This window comes from Chiloscyllium plagiosum, chromosome 39, assembly GCF_004010195.1.
Source record: "Chiloscyllium plagiosum isolate BGI_BamShark_2017 chromosome 39, ASM401019v2, whole genome shotgun sequence".
NCBI classification, from domain to species: Eukaryota; Metazoa; Chordata; class Chondrichthyes; order Orectolobiformes; family Hemiscylliidae; genus Chiloscyllium; species Chiloscyllium plagiosum.
In genome coordinates, this window is record NC_057748.1 from 26,945,832 (window position 1) to 26,962,528 (window position 16,697).

The window sequence follows — 16,697 nt, forward strand, 5'->3', positions numbered from 1 at the left end:
ATATTAGCTTGGATGCCAGGTTTGACACTCCTACTCTTCCAAGTAAAGTTGTGGGATTTGTTTTTGGTCTGAATTTTAAGTGTGAGCATTGCCTTAATTTAGCATCTTATTCAAAAGGTGGTATCTCTGATAGAGCAGGGGGAGTACTGCTCTTAAGTGTCAACCTGTATTTCTGTGTGCGTGTTGAGGGGGTCCAGACTACCTGACTTGGGGCAAAGTGCTGTGGCTGACTGGGTGTAACAAACCTGAGGTTACACTTAGAACAGATCTTTTGCAAATTAAAATAACATGCTGGATTAAATGTGGCATATTTGGTATGCAAGCAACCTATCGCAGAATGCTGATCGATTTTAAACCTGTTCTTGGTGAAGTATAGGAGGCTGAGGGGTGACCTTAGATGTTTATAAAATCACGAGGGGTGTAGATAAGGTGACCAGCAGGTGTCTTGTCCCTAGGGTGGGAGATTTCAAATCCAGGGGGCACTTTCTTTTTAGCTGAGAAGAAAAAGATTTTAAAATAACATGAGGGGCAACTTTTTTACGCACGGTGTGGTTTGTGTATGGAATGCACTTCCAGAGGATTTGGTGGATGTGGATACAGATACAGTATTTAAAAGACATTTGGATAAGTACATGAACAAGAAAGTTGAGAGGGATATGTGCCAGGAGCAGGCAGGTTGTCTAGTTTGGGGTTATGGTCGTCATGGACTGGTTGGGCAGAAGGGTCTGTTTCCATGCTGTATGACTCTGACATTGGAGAGTAAAGATTCCCCGGAGAGTAAAGATTCCCCAGCATCACGTGAGGGACACTATAGGCGATTTGCTGTGGCCGGGAGTGCAGGGACTATTATTAAGTGGATTGGTGGTTGGCTTTTGTGAGTGAAGGGGGCAATGACTTTGTATGTGTTTTGTTTCCTTTAAATGTGAGGTTTCAAGTGCCCTTTCGACCTTGAGTAATGCTGTGTCTCACGCAGAGAGATTTGCAATCTTCTGTGTGTACCTGAGTGTTCTCCTTTCACGCTGCCTTGAGCTGACAAACTGAGAGTTTCAGGCCCCCCCCCTCCCCCATGTCGCTCCCGTTCCTGAGCTGTATTGTGTCTCACCATACCGTGGTACTTCAAGGTGCTGTTGGGATCAGAGAGGCAGAATTGATGCAAGCTGCCACCCGCTTGGAGAGGTGGTCCAGAGTTGCCGGTTAAACTCTGCTTGAGAGCAGCCAAGAGCCTCTCCTAGCTTGGGTAGCAGTACTGGGTCCTCTTCCGCCCGTCAGGGAGTGGCCATTTATTAATGCTATCTTCCTGCCTCCTCCCTCAATACACTCACCCTCCCAAAAAGCTGTTAACCTCTGTCTTGATTGTACTCAGTGAATGAAAGCTCAGCCACCTGGGTTAGGAAACTGCGAATACCCTCAACCCCCTGAGAGGAGAAATTTCTCTGCAGTGGCCAGCCCCATATTGCGAGAGTGTGACAGTGTTCTGAACTCTCCAGTCGGGGGCAGCAGTACCCACCTCCATCCAGCCCTCTTCAGCATGATCGTTGTCGTGTCTATTTTTCTGAACTTGGTGTGAAAAGCTAGGCATTCAAACTGTCCGCATGTTTCAACCCCCTTCACCATTTTTGCTATACGGAAAACACGAGAGCAAAGCCTTCGTATTCAGGCAAGCTGACCCAACCACGTTAGATATGCCTTAATGGGTTTAAGGCACTCCAGGTTTGTTTCATCCATCCTTGTTCCCCTGATGTATGTGCGCACACCTCAGTTTAACCGTTTGGTGCTTTTTATAACTCCTACTTTGCAGCTTCCCATTTGTCGGGGGAGCACTGTGTACTGTGATATGTCAGAGCTCTGTCTTGCATGACTTGAACTAGTGTTAACCCGTGTCTTGTAACCTCTTCTGTTGCAGGCCACAGCAAACAACACACTACATTACATTCACATAGAACAGTTAGATAAGGTGAGTAATTCTCAGTTTCACTCCGTTTCAGTCTAAAGTCGATGCGTGGTGTGGGAAGCTGATGGGGTAATAGAAACGAGGGTGTGAAATGCTAAGCGAATATGGGGGGGGGGTATTGCTGGAAACCTGCCATGAGAATTGAAAATAGACAGGCTGGAGGCTGGAAGAACACAGCAAGCCAGGTAGCATCAGGAGGTGCACAAGTCGATATTTCGGGTGTAACCTTTTTCCAGTGCTTTTGCACATCGACTTGTACACCACCTGATGTTGCCTGGCTTGCTGTGTGCCTCCTGCCTGTCTACTTAGGATTCCAGCATCTGCAGTTTTTTTTTGTTTCTTGTGAGAATTGAAAAGGATGGAACTTGTCTGCAGGTCAGGCAACACCTGTGGAGGAGAGGAACAGAGTTTCGGGTTCCTTATTGCAACCAGAACTGATGGCAGCGGCACCCTGACCTGAAAGTCCAACTCCGTCTCCACGCACCACCCAACCTGCCCAGCTTTGTTTTAATTCTTGCGGCTGTGAATGGATGTCTGTCCTGAAAACCAAAAAAGGGTTGATGTCTTGCACATCAAAAGTACTGAGATCTTCCAGTCCCTGAGCAATAGGAGCATTGAACAGCTGCTTTGTCGTCCTCCTTTTATTTCTTTCTCTCTGCCATCCCACCCACTTGGTGCAGTGCCACTGACGCCAGTGGCAAGGAAGCAGCGAGCACCTTGAGCGATTCTGGGATTGAACCTGGAGCCTTTCTGTTCTGTGGCTCAGCACCACACCAGATTGGTGCAGCTGATTGTTTACTCATAGGGGGATTTGACAGGGTTGACTGGCGAGCCCTGGGTTGTTTTATACATTTGTGTAAAAATGATAGCAGACTGTTTGCCCCAAAGGTGCCCTCTTTCCCCCCCCCCCCCCCCCCGACCACCACCACCACTGGTTGTCGCTTCTGCTCAAATGAAGGTGCTTGTGTACCCCTCACGATGGGTTTATCTTTTGACACTTGCCAGTCCCGCTCACCATCTACTCCATGGGCTGGGGTCAAACTTTGGATCTTGCTTTATCACTGATGCATATTTGCCACCTCTACAATTCCGTCCTCTGTCCCTGGAGGAAACTGCATGGTCCTGTGGACTCTGGCATGCTCCCCGATATCTTCACGTTTGAAATAAGAGCTGTAAAGGGGAACTGTGCTGCTGTCTTCCTCCGCCTCTCGCCATGTTTCCTGATCTGACCATAAATGTCGCTTATGTGGCCTTGATTAGGTCAGCACGATGGCTCAGTGGTTAGCACTGCTGCCTCTCAGCACCAGGGACCCGGATTCAGTTCCACCCTCCGGTGATAGTCTAGCTGGAGTTTACGTGCTTTCCCCGTGTCCTCATGTTTCCATTGGGTGCTCAGGTTTCCTCCCACTATTCAAAGACGTGCAGGTTAGGCTGGATTGGCCATGCTAAATTGCCCCATGGGATCTCGGGATGTTCAGGCGAGGTAGATTAGCCATGGAAAATGCAGTGTTATAGGATAAGGGGTGAGTCTGGGGGTTGGGATGCTCTTTGGAGGTTTGCTGTTGACCCGATGGGCCAAGTGGCCTGCTTCCATGCTATAAGGATTTTGTGAATTGTAATTTCATTTGAACTGTTTGTGTCGATAAGCCAGTTACTAATTCCGAAAGCCTTTTATTTGCCATGCTTTTGTGAAGCAGGGTCTTAGTTTAGGGTAGTAGGCAGTATGCCTCTGGTGGGAAAGTACACCACCCTTTGGCGGTGCAGTGAGGGAATGGAGTTCTGCATTAGTCCTGCCTGTTCAGGTCCAGGACTGGGCTGGCATTAGATAACAAGGGTTTCCTATCCTACCTGCTGGTGTTCCATCAAACCTGGGGGCTTTGAAGGGTTATTTGTGATCACTGTACAAGAGAGCTGGTGCTCTGAGAGCTGCTTTCTCATCCTTGGCTTTCTTTTCTGTTCTCAGATATCTGAAAGTCCTTCTGAAATTATGGAGTCTTTAACCAAAATGTACAGTATCCCAAAAGATAAGCAGGTGAGTGCTGCAGGCTTCATCCAATTAAAGATCATTCTTCTTGGTGCAGGTCTGGGTGTGGATGTGATGGGAAGAGAATACTTGGGTTGTAACACCTGCCGTGCTTTGGCAGAGCGGGGTTTGTACAGGTCAGGAGTTTTCCCCCTCAGTTCTGAAACTTGGCCTCCTATAGAGATCAAACTGGAGAGAGGTGAAAGCTGCTCGCCGGAGGATTCTAATGTGAGCCATGTTTCTCGATGTCTTAATCAGGACCAGGAATTGGGCCATTTGGCCCCTTGAGTTTGCTCTGCCATTCAGTGAGATCTTGGGTGATCTGAAATTCCTCAACTCCACTCTGCTGCCTTAACCCCCATACCATTTGATCCCCTTAATAATTAGAAGTGTGTCTACAATAGCCTCGAATGTGCTTCACAAAACGGCGTTGTCAGCCCTCTTTGTGGCATAGTGTTGCCTCACAGCACCAGGGCCCTGGGTTCGATTCCAGCCTTGGGCTGTAAGGCGTTTGTGTGTTCTCCCTGTATCTGCGTGGGTTCCCTCTGGGTGCTCTTGTTTCCCCTCTCAGTCCAAGGATTAAGACGGATTGGCCTTGTTTAAAATTGCCCATAGTGTCCAGAGATAGTTGGGTTAGCCATGGTGAAAATATCGCGTGGGGTTACAGTGAAGGGAGGAAGACTTGATGGGCTGAATGGCATGTTTCTGCACTGTAGGGATTCTGTGAAGTGTTCTGCAGATTCACAGCCCCATCTATATTGCTCCCCATCTATCTTAGATGGGTGACTCCTTACTCTGAGATTGCACCCTCTGGTCATAGATGAAGGGAAACAACCTTTCCACATCTACTCTGTCAAGTCATGGAGTCCTACAAGCACCCCTTTGGCCCAAACTGGTCCATGCTGACCACAAAAGGTCCCTTGAGAGTCTTCACATTTCAGTAAGGTCACCCCTGATTCCTCTAAACTCCAAGTATAATATCTACTAAGCCTCTCTTCAGTAACGGAACATGGAATTTAAGAGAAGGTGGTTCATTTGGCCTTTCGAGCCTGACCCACCATCGAGTAAGATCTTGGGTGACCTCGTTAAAATCATACCTTCACTTTCCTCTCTGCTCGATTCCCTTGTCAGTCAAACTTGGCTTTGAATAATTTCACAGACCTGACCTCCCCTTGTCGCCTGGGGAGGAGAATTCCATGCTCTCAGTGAGAGAATTTCACCACCTACCCTGAAAAGGTGACCGCCAAATTACAAATGTTCACATTAGGAGCAGGCCATTCAGCCCTTAAACTCTGTGCACCATTCACTGCGGCCTTAGCTGGTTCTCCAATTTCAAATAATCTCCCTTCCCAGCCCCTGCCCCCTCCTTCCACTCCTCCCTGCCACCAACTGGATTCATTCCTCCCATTGACCAACCCCCCACGCTGTCTTCCCCTATTCCCACTTCTTCACCCTGAACCCGCCACCGCCTTTCTGCCCACCCCCCAATGCCCTTCAATTCCCCGTTAGTCAGGAAATGACCAAATAGTAAAAGCCACATGTCATTTGAAGAAGGAAATCTGCTGTGCTTGCCAGGGTCTGGAGTCCTCCAGCACGGGGCAGGCCCTTTGATCCAAAACTGGTCCATGCCGACTCCAGACCCACAGCAACGTGGTTGACTTTCAACTGCCCTCTGAAATGGCCAGCTGCTCAGTTGTCAGCATCTTGATATCCGTTGAGGAAGCCAGTTGCCACCTCAGAGTCGCCCTACCAAGGCAATAGCAGGATAACATTTGGCATTGTGACTGCTTTACCTGATGCCTGTTTGTTTTTGTGACAGATGCTACTGTTTACACACATACGGCTAGCACACGGCTTCTCGAATCATAAAAAGAGACTACAAGCAGTTCAAGCTAGGCTACATGCTATCTCGATATTAGGTGAGTGACCGTACGCACCGTGCATTGGGGTCATCGTCTTGTTCCTGACTGGGGAGCTGTTATATTTCCGTGCCGAGCTAAGCAGTCTGTTCAGCAGATTTGTCTGACAAGCACAGTATATGGTTATGGCCGCAACAGAAATGGATCTGTTTTAAGGGCAGGAGTTCCCTGTAGGTGTCAATCTGATGGGGTGGCCATAATCACAACTCGAGTTGTTCCTTAAGCTAGAATATCCCCAATCCCCCCCACCTCAAGCCACCCCAGCCATTATTCAAGCCAGCGAGGGTTCTGCAGATTTCCTGGGGCAGGCTGAATGTCGACTGGCTGCTGGATATCGCTTGATGATGCTTGTGTCAACCAGGAGGGGACACCGCAAGAGCTGGGACTGTTGCCTGCCTTTAGGGTGTGGAGCTACAATTCCCTCTAAGGGTTCGGGGCTCCGAGCACTCTGTACAGATGCAGTTCTGAGCACACAGACCTCTGGGGTCCATACATCAGGAAGAATAGTCAGGGGGAGTGTTGGCGTGCACTGTGTTCCAGCTGGGACTGCAGGATTACAGATGAGTTTTATTTTTGTTTTGAGGGTCTGCATCAGTGCAAGCTGTTTGTTAGCGCTCAGTCAGCATGCTCTTTAAATCTGTTTTTACCTGCTGTCGTCAGGAGGTTTCAAGGAAGGCACCTCAAGTTCTTTGACCTTGATGTTCCCCCAGACTGATTTTTCGCAGAAGCCAATATCGCCATGTTTGTGTAACAGCTCCTGAATCACCTTGAGTAGGCATGCAGTGGACCAAATGGAATGAAGCAGTGTGCAGGCTGTTGGTTTGGGGTGCTGGGGGGGGGGGAATGCCTGGTGTTCGCCTCAGTCACCGGAGGCGCTCTGGAAATGGCAGAGTGCACCGACTGGAGTGGTACATCCCAAGCAGAGGCAGCACAGTGCAAACGTTGCAAATGCAGTGCAGTCCTATATCTTACGGGGCGGTTGGTTACCCTGAGCGGGTGAGTAATCGGGCACACAACTGGGCATGAAGTTCTCCTCCTGAAACTTTGACTTGTTTATGTGAAGTGACTTGATCTGGGCAGCCGCAGAGGGGGAAATGGCAACCTTTTTGTGGTCGAAGCTGCTTTCCCACACTGAATAGCTATGAACTAATGCTGTCAATAGGCACCAAGCCCCAGGCCCAAGCACTGCAGTCGGCCCGACTCCCTCTTACGGAGGAGTGGGGGAAGCGTTGTGGTGTGCAAGGTTGGGAACGGTATAATCGACCAGGGATTCTGCTTCTGGTCACTGTCCCACTCACTCCCCTCTTGTTCCTTTCCACAGTTTACTCCAATGCGCTGCAAGAGTCTGCCAATAGTATATTATACAATGGTTTGATAGAGGAACTGGTGGATGTTTTGCAGATTCCAGACAAACAACTGATGGTGAGTGAGTTGGACGTACATCTCTGCTGAAAATGTATATTCACGGTGGAAGGTGGGCGAGGGTGTGCAGGTGATCAAGGTGGAACAGGGTGGGTTGTTGTTGATACCACCTTCCTGTCCGTGAACGGCCAGTGATGCTGTTACAGATGGCTGCAGCAACCCTGGCCCGCTGAGCAGGCTCCTGAATCCAGGAGAAAGTGAGTTCTGCAGATGCAGTATCTGCTGGCTGGTGAACCTGTGTAGATATGCGAGTGAGGGCACAGTTGACCGGGGTAAATCATGCCCAGAATGGTTGAGGAGCCTGTCAGCACCTGTCTAGGGTGACCTGTGCCACTGAGGCCGTAGGTTTGTTGAATCAAAGAATCCCTACCTTGCGGAAAGAGGCCATTCAGCCCATCAACTCTGCATTGACCTTTCAAAGAGATCCTACCCAGGTCCAGCTCTCCACCCTATCCCTGTAACCCTGCACTTACCATGGCTAACGCACCTCACCTGGACACTATGGACAATTTAGTGTGGCCAATCCACCGTAACCTGCACATCTTTGGACTGTGGGAAGAAACCCAAGCAGATATAGGGACAATGTGCTAAATCTACACACAGTCACTGGAGTTGAACCCAGGTCCCTGGTGCTGTGAGACAGCAGTGTTAACCACTGTGCCACTCCAGGGTGGCCAGGGGAATGCAAAATGAGTGAGGTTACGCTTCAGTTATACCGTGCCTGATGTTGGTCTCGTTGTTTGAGGAAGGAGGTAAACGTGCTGGAAACAGTTCAGCGAAGGTTTATCCAAACGAATCCCTGGAATGGGGCAGGGCTGCCTTTATGAGGAAATGTTGGACAGGGTGAGCTTGTATCCACTGGAGTTTCAAAGTCATTGATGAAGATCCTGAAGGAATTTGATACGATGGTTGTGGGAAGGATATTTCCTCTTGTGGGGAAAATCTAAAACTCTGTGCCACTGTTTTAAAAACCAAGAGTTGCCCATTTCCTAAACTGAGCTGAGGGGAGGTTTAATAATGAAAGTTGAGTGTCTTTAGAGCTCTCTTATGGAGTCATGGAGTTGTACAGCATGGAAACAGACCCTTTGGTCCAACTCGTCCATGCTGACCAGATATCCTAAATTAATCCAGTCCCCATTTGCCAGCATTTGGTCCTTATCTCTCTAAACCCTTCCTATCCATGTACCCATCCAGATGCCTTTTAAATGTTGTAATTGTACCCATCTCCACCACTTCCTCTGACAGCTCATTCCATACAGGCACCACCCTGTGTGTGAAAAAGTTGCCCCTTGGATCCCTTTTAAATCTTTCCCCTCTCACCCTAAACCTATGCCCTCGAGTTTTGGAATTCCCTACCCTGGGGAAAATACTTCATCTATGTACCCTGTCCACGCTCTTCATTATTATATAAACCTTGAAATCGCCTCTCAGTTTCCGACGCTCCAGGGAAAATAGCAATTCGGTCTATTCGGCGCCTTCCAATAGCTCAAACTCTCCAGTTCTGGCAACGTCCTTGTAAATCTTTTCTGAACCCTTTCATGTTTCACAAAAGCCAGTGGAAAGCAGAGCCTTAGTGTGGAGATAGATTCTTGATGAGCAGGGTGGGGTGGTGAAAGGTTGTCTGGCCGAGGTGGCACAGTGGAGTAATTAGAGCATTCTCGATCTTATTAAGTGGAGTTGGTTTGTGGGGCCTGGTGACCACCTCCTGCTCCAGGTTTGTATGTTGACACGTGCTCCAGCAGGACATGTTATTAACTGCAGTGAGTTGTTACAAGGAACAGTGTAGAGTAGCCTAGACATTTTTTAGTTGGAAAGTCATCCATTTTTTTGCATTTGCGAATCCGTTTGGAGACCAATGGAGCACCGGCTAGGACCTACGGCTCCTGGTGCTACGTGGCAATTGGAATTCCTGCAGCTAGTGACTTCTGAGCAGACCCTACCAATCCCTCGTGCCTGGACGGGATTTGGGTCGCCACATGAATTGGTGGGCTGCCTTGAAATGTTGAGTCAGCCATCTTAGGAGCTTGCCTCTGTGTTCACCCTGTGCCAGACACCCAATGGAGGCAGACTGAAAACTATGGTACGAGGTTCCTTGTCCCAAGCCAGCAACTGGCCCCAATAGAGGGTTAAATCCCCAGCTGCTCTGGCGAAGGCATCTGAAACCAGCAGAGTTGAGAGATGATGAGTCACCGGTCACGATTTCGTGTGGTTTAAATGAAAGTCATTCCCTCCCCTCATTCATTCTCTTCCACTCTTGCCCAGGATATTAAAGCTGCTTCTTTGAGGACATTAACGTCGATAGTTCATTTGGAAAGGACGCCCAAGCTGAGCAGCATTATAGACTGCACGGGAACAGCATCGTACCATGGCTTCCTCCCGGTGCTGGTACGGAACTGCATCCAGGCCATGATTGGTGAGTGTGTTGAAACATCCCCTCTTTTTCTGCTCGTTGGTTTAGTGACTGAGCAGTGTGAGAGTTTCTGACTGAGAGCTAATTTGAGAGGGAAGGTAAAGTCAGGTTTTGGTTTTTGGGGTGGGCTTTTGGTTACGATCTGAGGCATTCTTCGAAACGTGCCTTTCAGTCCTGTGTGTTTCATGCGGACACCTAGAAACCAGTGAAATTGGGAGGGGGAGTGTCATGGGAGCTTCGGCCAGGCAACCCAGCTGCAGCAGACTTGGGACCGGGTTGGTGCAAGAACTGAGATTTTGCCCGCCTCGATTGTGGGTGGCAGGGGGTCGGGTGTGAGAAACCAGGTCGGGTTTGGTCGTCCATCCCTTGTTTCAGCCAACAGGATATCGGCTGCCAAGTTACCTGGGACTCTGGGAGGAATTCCTGGCACTGGTAGAGGAAAGTGAAGCAACACATCACTGGCAGAGTTGGGAAATGTCAGCGCTAATTAATTTATTAACGACTGAAATTGGAGAGAAATTTTGGCTCGTGTCCGACAACTGCAGTGGGGCATTTGTTTACAGCTCTGTAACCAATCAGTTTAGCAGTGTTTTAACTAGCAGTCAGGACTCATTTACTGCACAATGTTGACTGATTTGTCACACAGATGAGGCCCACAAATCAGGCCATCTTTTCATTTCACATAATTTTTATGACATCTGAGTGGTGCTGATAATTTGTTGCCCCCCGCGTGTGAAAGCTGCTTGTCTCTCAACATAGCATGACCTGTGTTACGAGACATCAGCTAATGTGCTCTCGAAAGCACGTGAGGATATAATGCAGTTTTTACTTGCAGTGTCTCTCTGGCCGTCGTCATCTCTGACCTTTGGCTGAGGATTAGGAGACGCCAGTAAGCTTAGATTGTAGATCAAACATCAGGGATTTTAGTTTTAAAATTTACATATTTAAATGCCTGTGTGCCCTTGCCCCACCCTATCTCTCACGTCCATCTAAAGAATGAAGAACAGTACAGCACAGAAACAGGCCATCAGCCCTCTAAGCCTGCGTTGACATATTTTGTCCTTCCAAAATCTCTCCAAATCCTTGGACAGTGTTCTTCCATGTCTGACCTCTGTAGCATCATTGACCTCCACTGCTCCGCCATTGTCAGCCAGGCCTTTTGCTGCCTGGTGACCGAAACTCTGGAATTCCTCCTGTTTTACCCCCTGCCGTAAGATGCTCCTGAAAGCTCCTCTTTTTTTCTTTTTCATTGAACTGTTGGTCCAACATGTTAACGTCTCCTTACACAGCTTTTCCCGTTCTGTTTGCGCTATTAGGAAGCATGCTGGGACTTTTGCTAGCTAGGTGGGGCTGTATAAATACAGATTGTTCATTGGCTGGGAGTGTAATTTGGGTGCAGTATTTCTCTGTAGTTACCGTTGATGTTGGAGCTGAACTCTTCTGGTTATAGCCAAAGTTCATTGCTCCATTTGGCGAGAGGTTTAAACATGCTTTTCCTGGGTGTGTTTGAAATGATTGGACAATTTCTCACCAGTTGAATATCTGTCTGCAGTTCGCTCCTCCCACTGAGCAGTTAGCCACAAGGTTTAAACCAGAAGGACATGGAGTACTAATTGTGTCTTTCCTTTCTAAAATTTCCCACCGCTGTCAGATCCATCGATGGAGCCATATCCTCATCAGTTTGCAACGGCACTGTTCTCCTTTCTGTATCACCTGGCCAGTTATGACGCTGGTGGCGAAGCCTTAGTCTCCTGTGGAATGATGGAAGCTTTACTCAAGGTAAAACATCTGTGTCACGGGGGAAGGTTGAGGGCCTTCCTGTTCCCCTCTGAGCTTGCTAGAGAGGTAGGTTCTTTACTGGAGGCTCAGCAAGGCATTGCTGCCAGGCCAGACTATCGCTCTCTAGATCACTGGTCTGGCCTTAGCCCTCGTGTTATTGTTAATTATATTGGGTCATACAGGCTAGGAGCATTCTTTCATTAGGTACTTTATAAAGAGAGGCCACTGAAAGCACCTGACATCCCAAACCAGGCAGACTCTGGCCTAGTTAGTACTTGGATGGAGCTCTAGCAAGAATTAATGCCAGATGCAGTTAGCTTTCGCTGCCAGGAGATGTTGCTTCTGCTGCCACTGTCCGCATTTGGCTGTGGCAAATTGAGTAGTGATCTAGGTGGCCTGCCTGTTGCTCGGGTAGATGCAGGAGGCAATGGCCTTGTGGGATTGATGTTGGACTGCTAATCCAGAGACCCCAAGTTTGAGTCTTGCCACTACAGATGACAATTTGAATTCAATAAAAATCTGGAATTAAGAGCTTAATGATGACCATGAATTGTTTGTCGATTGACCAAAAGATCCAATTGGTTCACTAATGTCCTTTAGGGAACAAAACTGCGGTCCTTGCCTGGTCTGGCCTACATTTGACTCCAGACCTATGACAATGTGATTGACATTTAACTGCCCTCTGGGCAATTAGAGGTGGACAATAAATGCTGGCTTGATTATCCGATGCAGATCCCTCACAGGTCCCAATGCTGCAGGTCCCTTACGCACAAGTGCGTGTCTGCTCAGAAACAAACCCTGAGACAGAGAGAGGGAGCAAGGCAGGCAGAGCCAGGACAAAGGAAACTTCAGAAAGCTCCTGAGCCCCAGAGGAGAGGCATTGAATCAATTAACTGAATAATCAATTGTCCGAACGAAATAGTGCCTGCCCACCTTGTTCACATAATTGAGGTTCCTCTGTAATTCCGCATTTTACCTTGATACTTTGGATCCATTTATCCAGTTCGAGGCAACAAAATTTAGGAATATCGTTGCTGTTTGGGCCAGCATTTCCTGCCAACCCTGTAGGTCAACCACATTGCTGTGGGCCTGAAGTTGAATTTAGGCCAGACTGGGTAAGGACAGCAGATTGCTTCCCTGAAGGATGCTAGTGAACCAGATAGGCTTTACAACTGGACGATAGGGCAACATTTTATTTCAGGTCTTTTATTGAATTCAGATCTCACTGTCTGCTGTGGTGATATGCAAGCATGGCTCCCAGAACATGATCCTGGAGTTCTGGGTTGCTGTCCACTGACGTTCTCAATGTGCACTGCCTCACTAACTGGCAAAAGAGCTGATTAACCTGAAAAGAAGATTGCATAACGAGTTATGGTCTGGGATGCACTGAACGAAAGCACAGCCGAAGCAGCTTCAGTTGTAGTTTTCCAAAAAAAGGAAATTGGGTAATACACGGAGAAGGCACCCGATCAGATGTCACAACAAAGGTTATTTTGGAAACTTGCATACCTTTATGTCGGGGGGGAATACATTGACCTGCATCAAAGATTGGCTGGCGCATGGTACACAGATGTAAATTGATCATTTTCTGGTTAGCACAATGTAACAAGCTCTACAGGGATCAGTAGAACTGCAACTTTTAATTTTTATATATAACTTGGATGCAGGGACCAAAGGTGTGGTTGTTAAATTTAGCTGATGAATATCAGTAGGATATTAAATTGTGTAGTGGACATGAGGCTGGGTAGAAATGTGGGTATGTTATATTTTGCCCATTGTCTCCATACTGGTCTTCAAGCACCCATCAATCTATTTCCATTTGGCAGCACACGGCCCGTAGCCTTGTACCTGTGTGCAGGTTTGGCCTGCCTACTTGAGAATGGATGTATTGCACTGGGTGGGGTACAGAGTATATCCGCTAGATTGATTCTGGAGTTGGCTTATGACGAGAGATTGAATAAACTGAGTCTATACTGGTTGGAATTGAGAAGAATAGGGGGCAATCTTCCTGAAGTTCTGAAGCGAACAGATAAGTGAGAAGCAGGGGGGGGGTTGTTTCCACTGGAGGGTGAAACTAGAACTAGGGGGCACAGCCTCCAAATAAGGGGGAGCAGATTTCAGACTGAGTTGAGGAGGAACCTCTTTGTTCAAAGGGTTGTGAACCTGTGGAATTGCTTCCCCAATGAATCTACCTCTTTGAATGCTGTTAAGGCAAAGGTAGATGTTTGAACACTAAAGGAATTAAGAGTTATGGTAAGCGGGCAGTTAAGTGGAGCTGAGTCCATGAAAAGATCAGCCGTGATCTTATTGAACTGTGGAGCAGGCTCGAGGAGTCAGATGGCCTACTCCGCCTATTTCTTCTGTTCTTGTGCTGGAAGAACTAGGAGCAGGAGTAGACAATTCAGGCCCTCAGCCCTGCTCCACCATTTCAGCTTGGCCTCAACTCCATTTCTTAAACTTGTTGATTGTCCTGTCATCTGCCATACTCTGTGTGGTAGTCTATCCAACAGGTTCACATCCCTTTGAGAGAAGTAATTTCTCCTCATCTCTGTTTTAAATCTGCTACCTCTATCCTAAAATTATGACCCCTCACTCTAGTTGGTGTATCAAATGCTCATCTAAATACCGAGGTGTTGTGATGGTTCCTGCCTCTCCTACCCTTTAGGGCAATGAGTTCCAGATAAGTTCTTCATTAAATCCTCTCTAATCCTCCTGCCTTTAACCTTAAATCTGTGCCTCTTTGTTATTGATACCACTTAAGGCGGGAAAGTCTCTTCCTATCTGCCACTCATCATTTTGTACACCTCAATGAGCACCCCCTCAGCCTTCTCTACTCTAATGAAACTACTTCAACCTGTTTAGTCCGTTTGGTATCCACACCTCTCCAGGCCAGGTAAAATCCAGGTGTATCCCCTCTGTAGTGAAATCATATTCTTCCTATGGTGAGCAGAACTGCACGCGCACGCACACACACACGTACACTGCTTAACAAACATCTTGTCAGTCCCACCATAACCTTCCTGCTCTCGTCAGCGGTTTAACCTGAAAGCTGCTCAGGTAAATGGCTCCCAGTGATCCAGTTGTGAGCTGTGCTCACTAGTGGTAGTGTAGTTTCTCTGTATCCTTCGGACGTGTAGTGAAGGAACTGTGCAACAATGTCATGCAAGGATGCAGTGCATGCATTCTTGGAAGGTGCGCCGAGTAACAGTAGACCTGGGAGTTAGTTTATTGGTACTCACCTTCCCCTTTTGTCTTTACTTAGGTTATCAAGTATCTTGGCGATGAGCAGGATCAGATCACTTTTGTGACCAGAGCTGTCCGAGTGGTTGACCTCATCACCAACCTCGACATGGCAGCCTTCCAGTCACACAGTGGATTGGCCGTATTCATCAACAGGCTAGAGGTACGTGGCTTTCTAACCTGCTGTGTGACACTGCTGCTGGTATATATTGCTTTGAGGCTGGAGTCGCCTTTCAAGAAGGTGAATTCTGTTGACATCTGATCAGAAACAAAAAGATGAGAAGAACTGTTTGAAGGCTAACATTTTAACAGGAATTAGGAAGATCTCTTTTGTTCAACAAGGACATTGAGGGATGTGAACAAGGGGATGGAGTTCTGGTCCAGATCGGCCGTGATCTCTCTGAATGGATGCTGAAAAGTCTCCCGTTCAAAGTTTGTGAGAAGATTTGTAGCTCGGGTGCTCGTTGCTGTGGTTCTGTTCGCCGAGCTGGAAGTTTTTGTTGCAAACGTTTCGTCCCCTGGCTAGGTGACATCCTCAGTGCTTGGGAGCCTCCTGTGAAGTGTTTCTGTGGTGTTTACTCTGGCATTTATAGTGGCCTGTCCCTGCCGCTTCCGGTTGTCAGTTTCAGCTCTGAAATGACAGCCAGACTACTGCGACCACTAGGACTCATAACAGCACACAAACCAACAGCCACTCTCAGACAACAACTCACCAAAACGAAGGACCCGATACCCAGCATGAGCAAAACTAATGTAGTGTACAAAATCCCATGCAAGGACTGCACAAAACACTACATAGGACAAACAGGAAGACAGCTAACGATCCACATCCATGAACACCAACTAGCCACGAAACGACACGACCAGATATCCGTGGCACTCATCCACAAACTCCATCAACAAACACAGACCTGGACCCAATATACCGGCCACTACAGCGGACAGCTGAAACTGACAACCGGAAGCGGCAGGGACAGGCCACTATAAATGCCAGAGGAAACACCACAGAAGCGCTTCACAGGAGGCTCCCAAGCACTGAGGATGTCACCTAGACAGGGGACGAAACGTTTGCAGCAAAAACTTCCAGCTCGGCGAACAGAACCACAGCAGTCTCCTGTTCCTGGGTGACATGTTTGAGGAGGGGCAGAACGGCCTCCTGTTATTTTGGGACAAAGAAGGAGCTGAATGGGATGGGCCTCCTTCCTTGCGTGGAAAATGTGAAGGGAAGAACAGGGAAATGAATTTAACGGGCAGCTTTTTCGGAGACGTGGAACAGGCAGAAGGGCTGACTGGCCTCATTCTGTGCTGTAAGATTCTATTTCTGCCAAATTGTTAGTAGCCAAAAAGCACAGAGTTAGATACAGATTGAAACTCCGACTTGTTTTAAACTAAATGTAAAGCTCTCTCTACACTGTCCACCATCAAACACTCCCAGGATTGGGGCAGCATGGGGTTAGATGCAGTGTAAAGCTCCCATGACTGTGTTCCATTGATGTGCTTTAGCTCCAACTTTGGAAGTTGCCTGGTGACTAATTGTTCGTCTCTTTGTCTTTGAAGCACGAAGTTGATATTTGCAGGAAAGAGTGTCCTTTTGTCATTAAGCCAAAGATTCAGCGATCGAGCACGACTCAGGAGGGTGAGGAGATGGAAACGGATTCTGAAGGTAATGTATTGGTGCACTGGGCATTTTGATTTTTCCAAGCCATGTATGTACCCAGCAGCCCTCTAGTATCCTGCTTGACTGAGGCACCCATGTTGTCTCGGGGTTTCTGGACTTGTTAACTGATTCACCTCCTCGAAATGTTCTGTGGTGTTGAGAGTTTTTGCCTCCATTACCCTTTCAGGCATTGAGTTCCACACTCCTACAGCCCTCTGGGTTTTAAAAGAAAAGTCTGTTTTCCTCTTCCCTTGAACATTTCCCCCAATCATTTTAGATCTGTGTTTCCTCGTCAC

The 16,697-nt window shown here is 47.9% G+C and overlaps 1 protein-coding gene across 13 annotated transcripts in view; it reads left to right on the forward strand.

Moving 5' to 3' along the window:
- Positions 1-16,697, forward strand: part of huwe1 (HECT, UBA and WWE domain containing E3 ubiquitin protein ligase 1) — a 218,386-nt gene that overhangs the window by 63,198 nt on the left and 138,491 nt on the right. For all 13 annotated transcript variants that reach the window (XM_043680060.1, XM_043680068.1, XM_043680065.1 and 10 more), the window contains 8 exons: positions 1,904-1,954; positions 3,915-3,983; positions 5,794-5,893; positions 7,215-7,315; positions 9,578-9,728; positions 11,377-11,504; positions 14,767-14,907; positions 16,302-16,407. In XM_043680060.1, the coding sequence (XP_043535995.1) occupies positions 1,904-1,954; positions 3,915-3,983; positions 5,794-5,893; positions 7,215-7,315; positions 9,578-9,728; positions 11,377-11,504; positions 14,767-14,907; positions 16,302-16,407 (847 nt within the window). The remainder of the gene's footprint in view (positions 1-1,903; positions 1,955-3,914; positions 3,984-5,793; positions 5,894-7,214; positions 7,316-9,577; positions 9,729-11,376; positions 11,505-14,766; positions 14,908-16,301; positions 16,408-16,697) is intronic.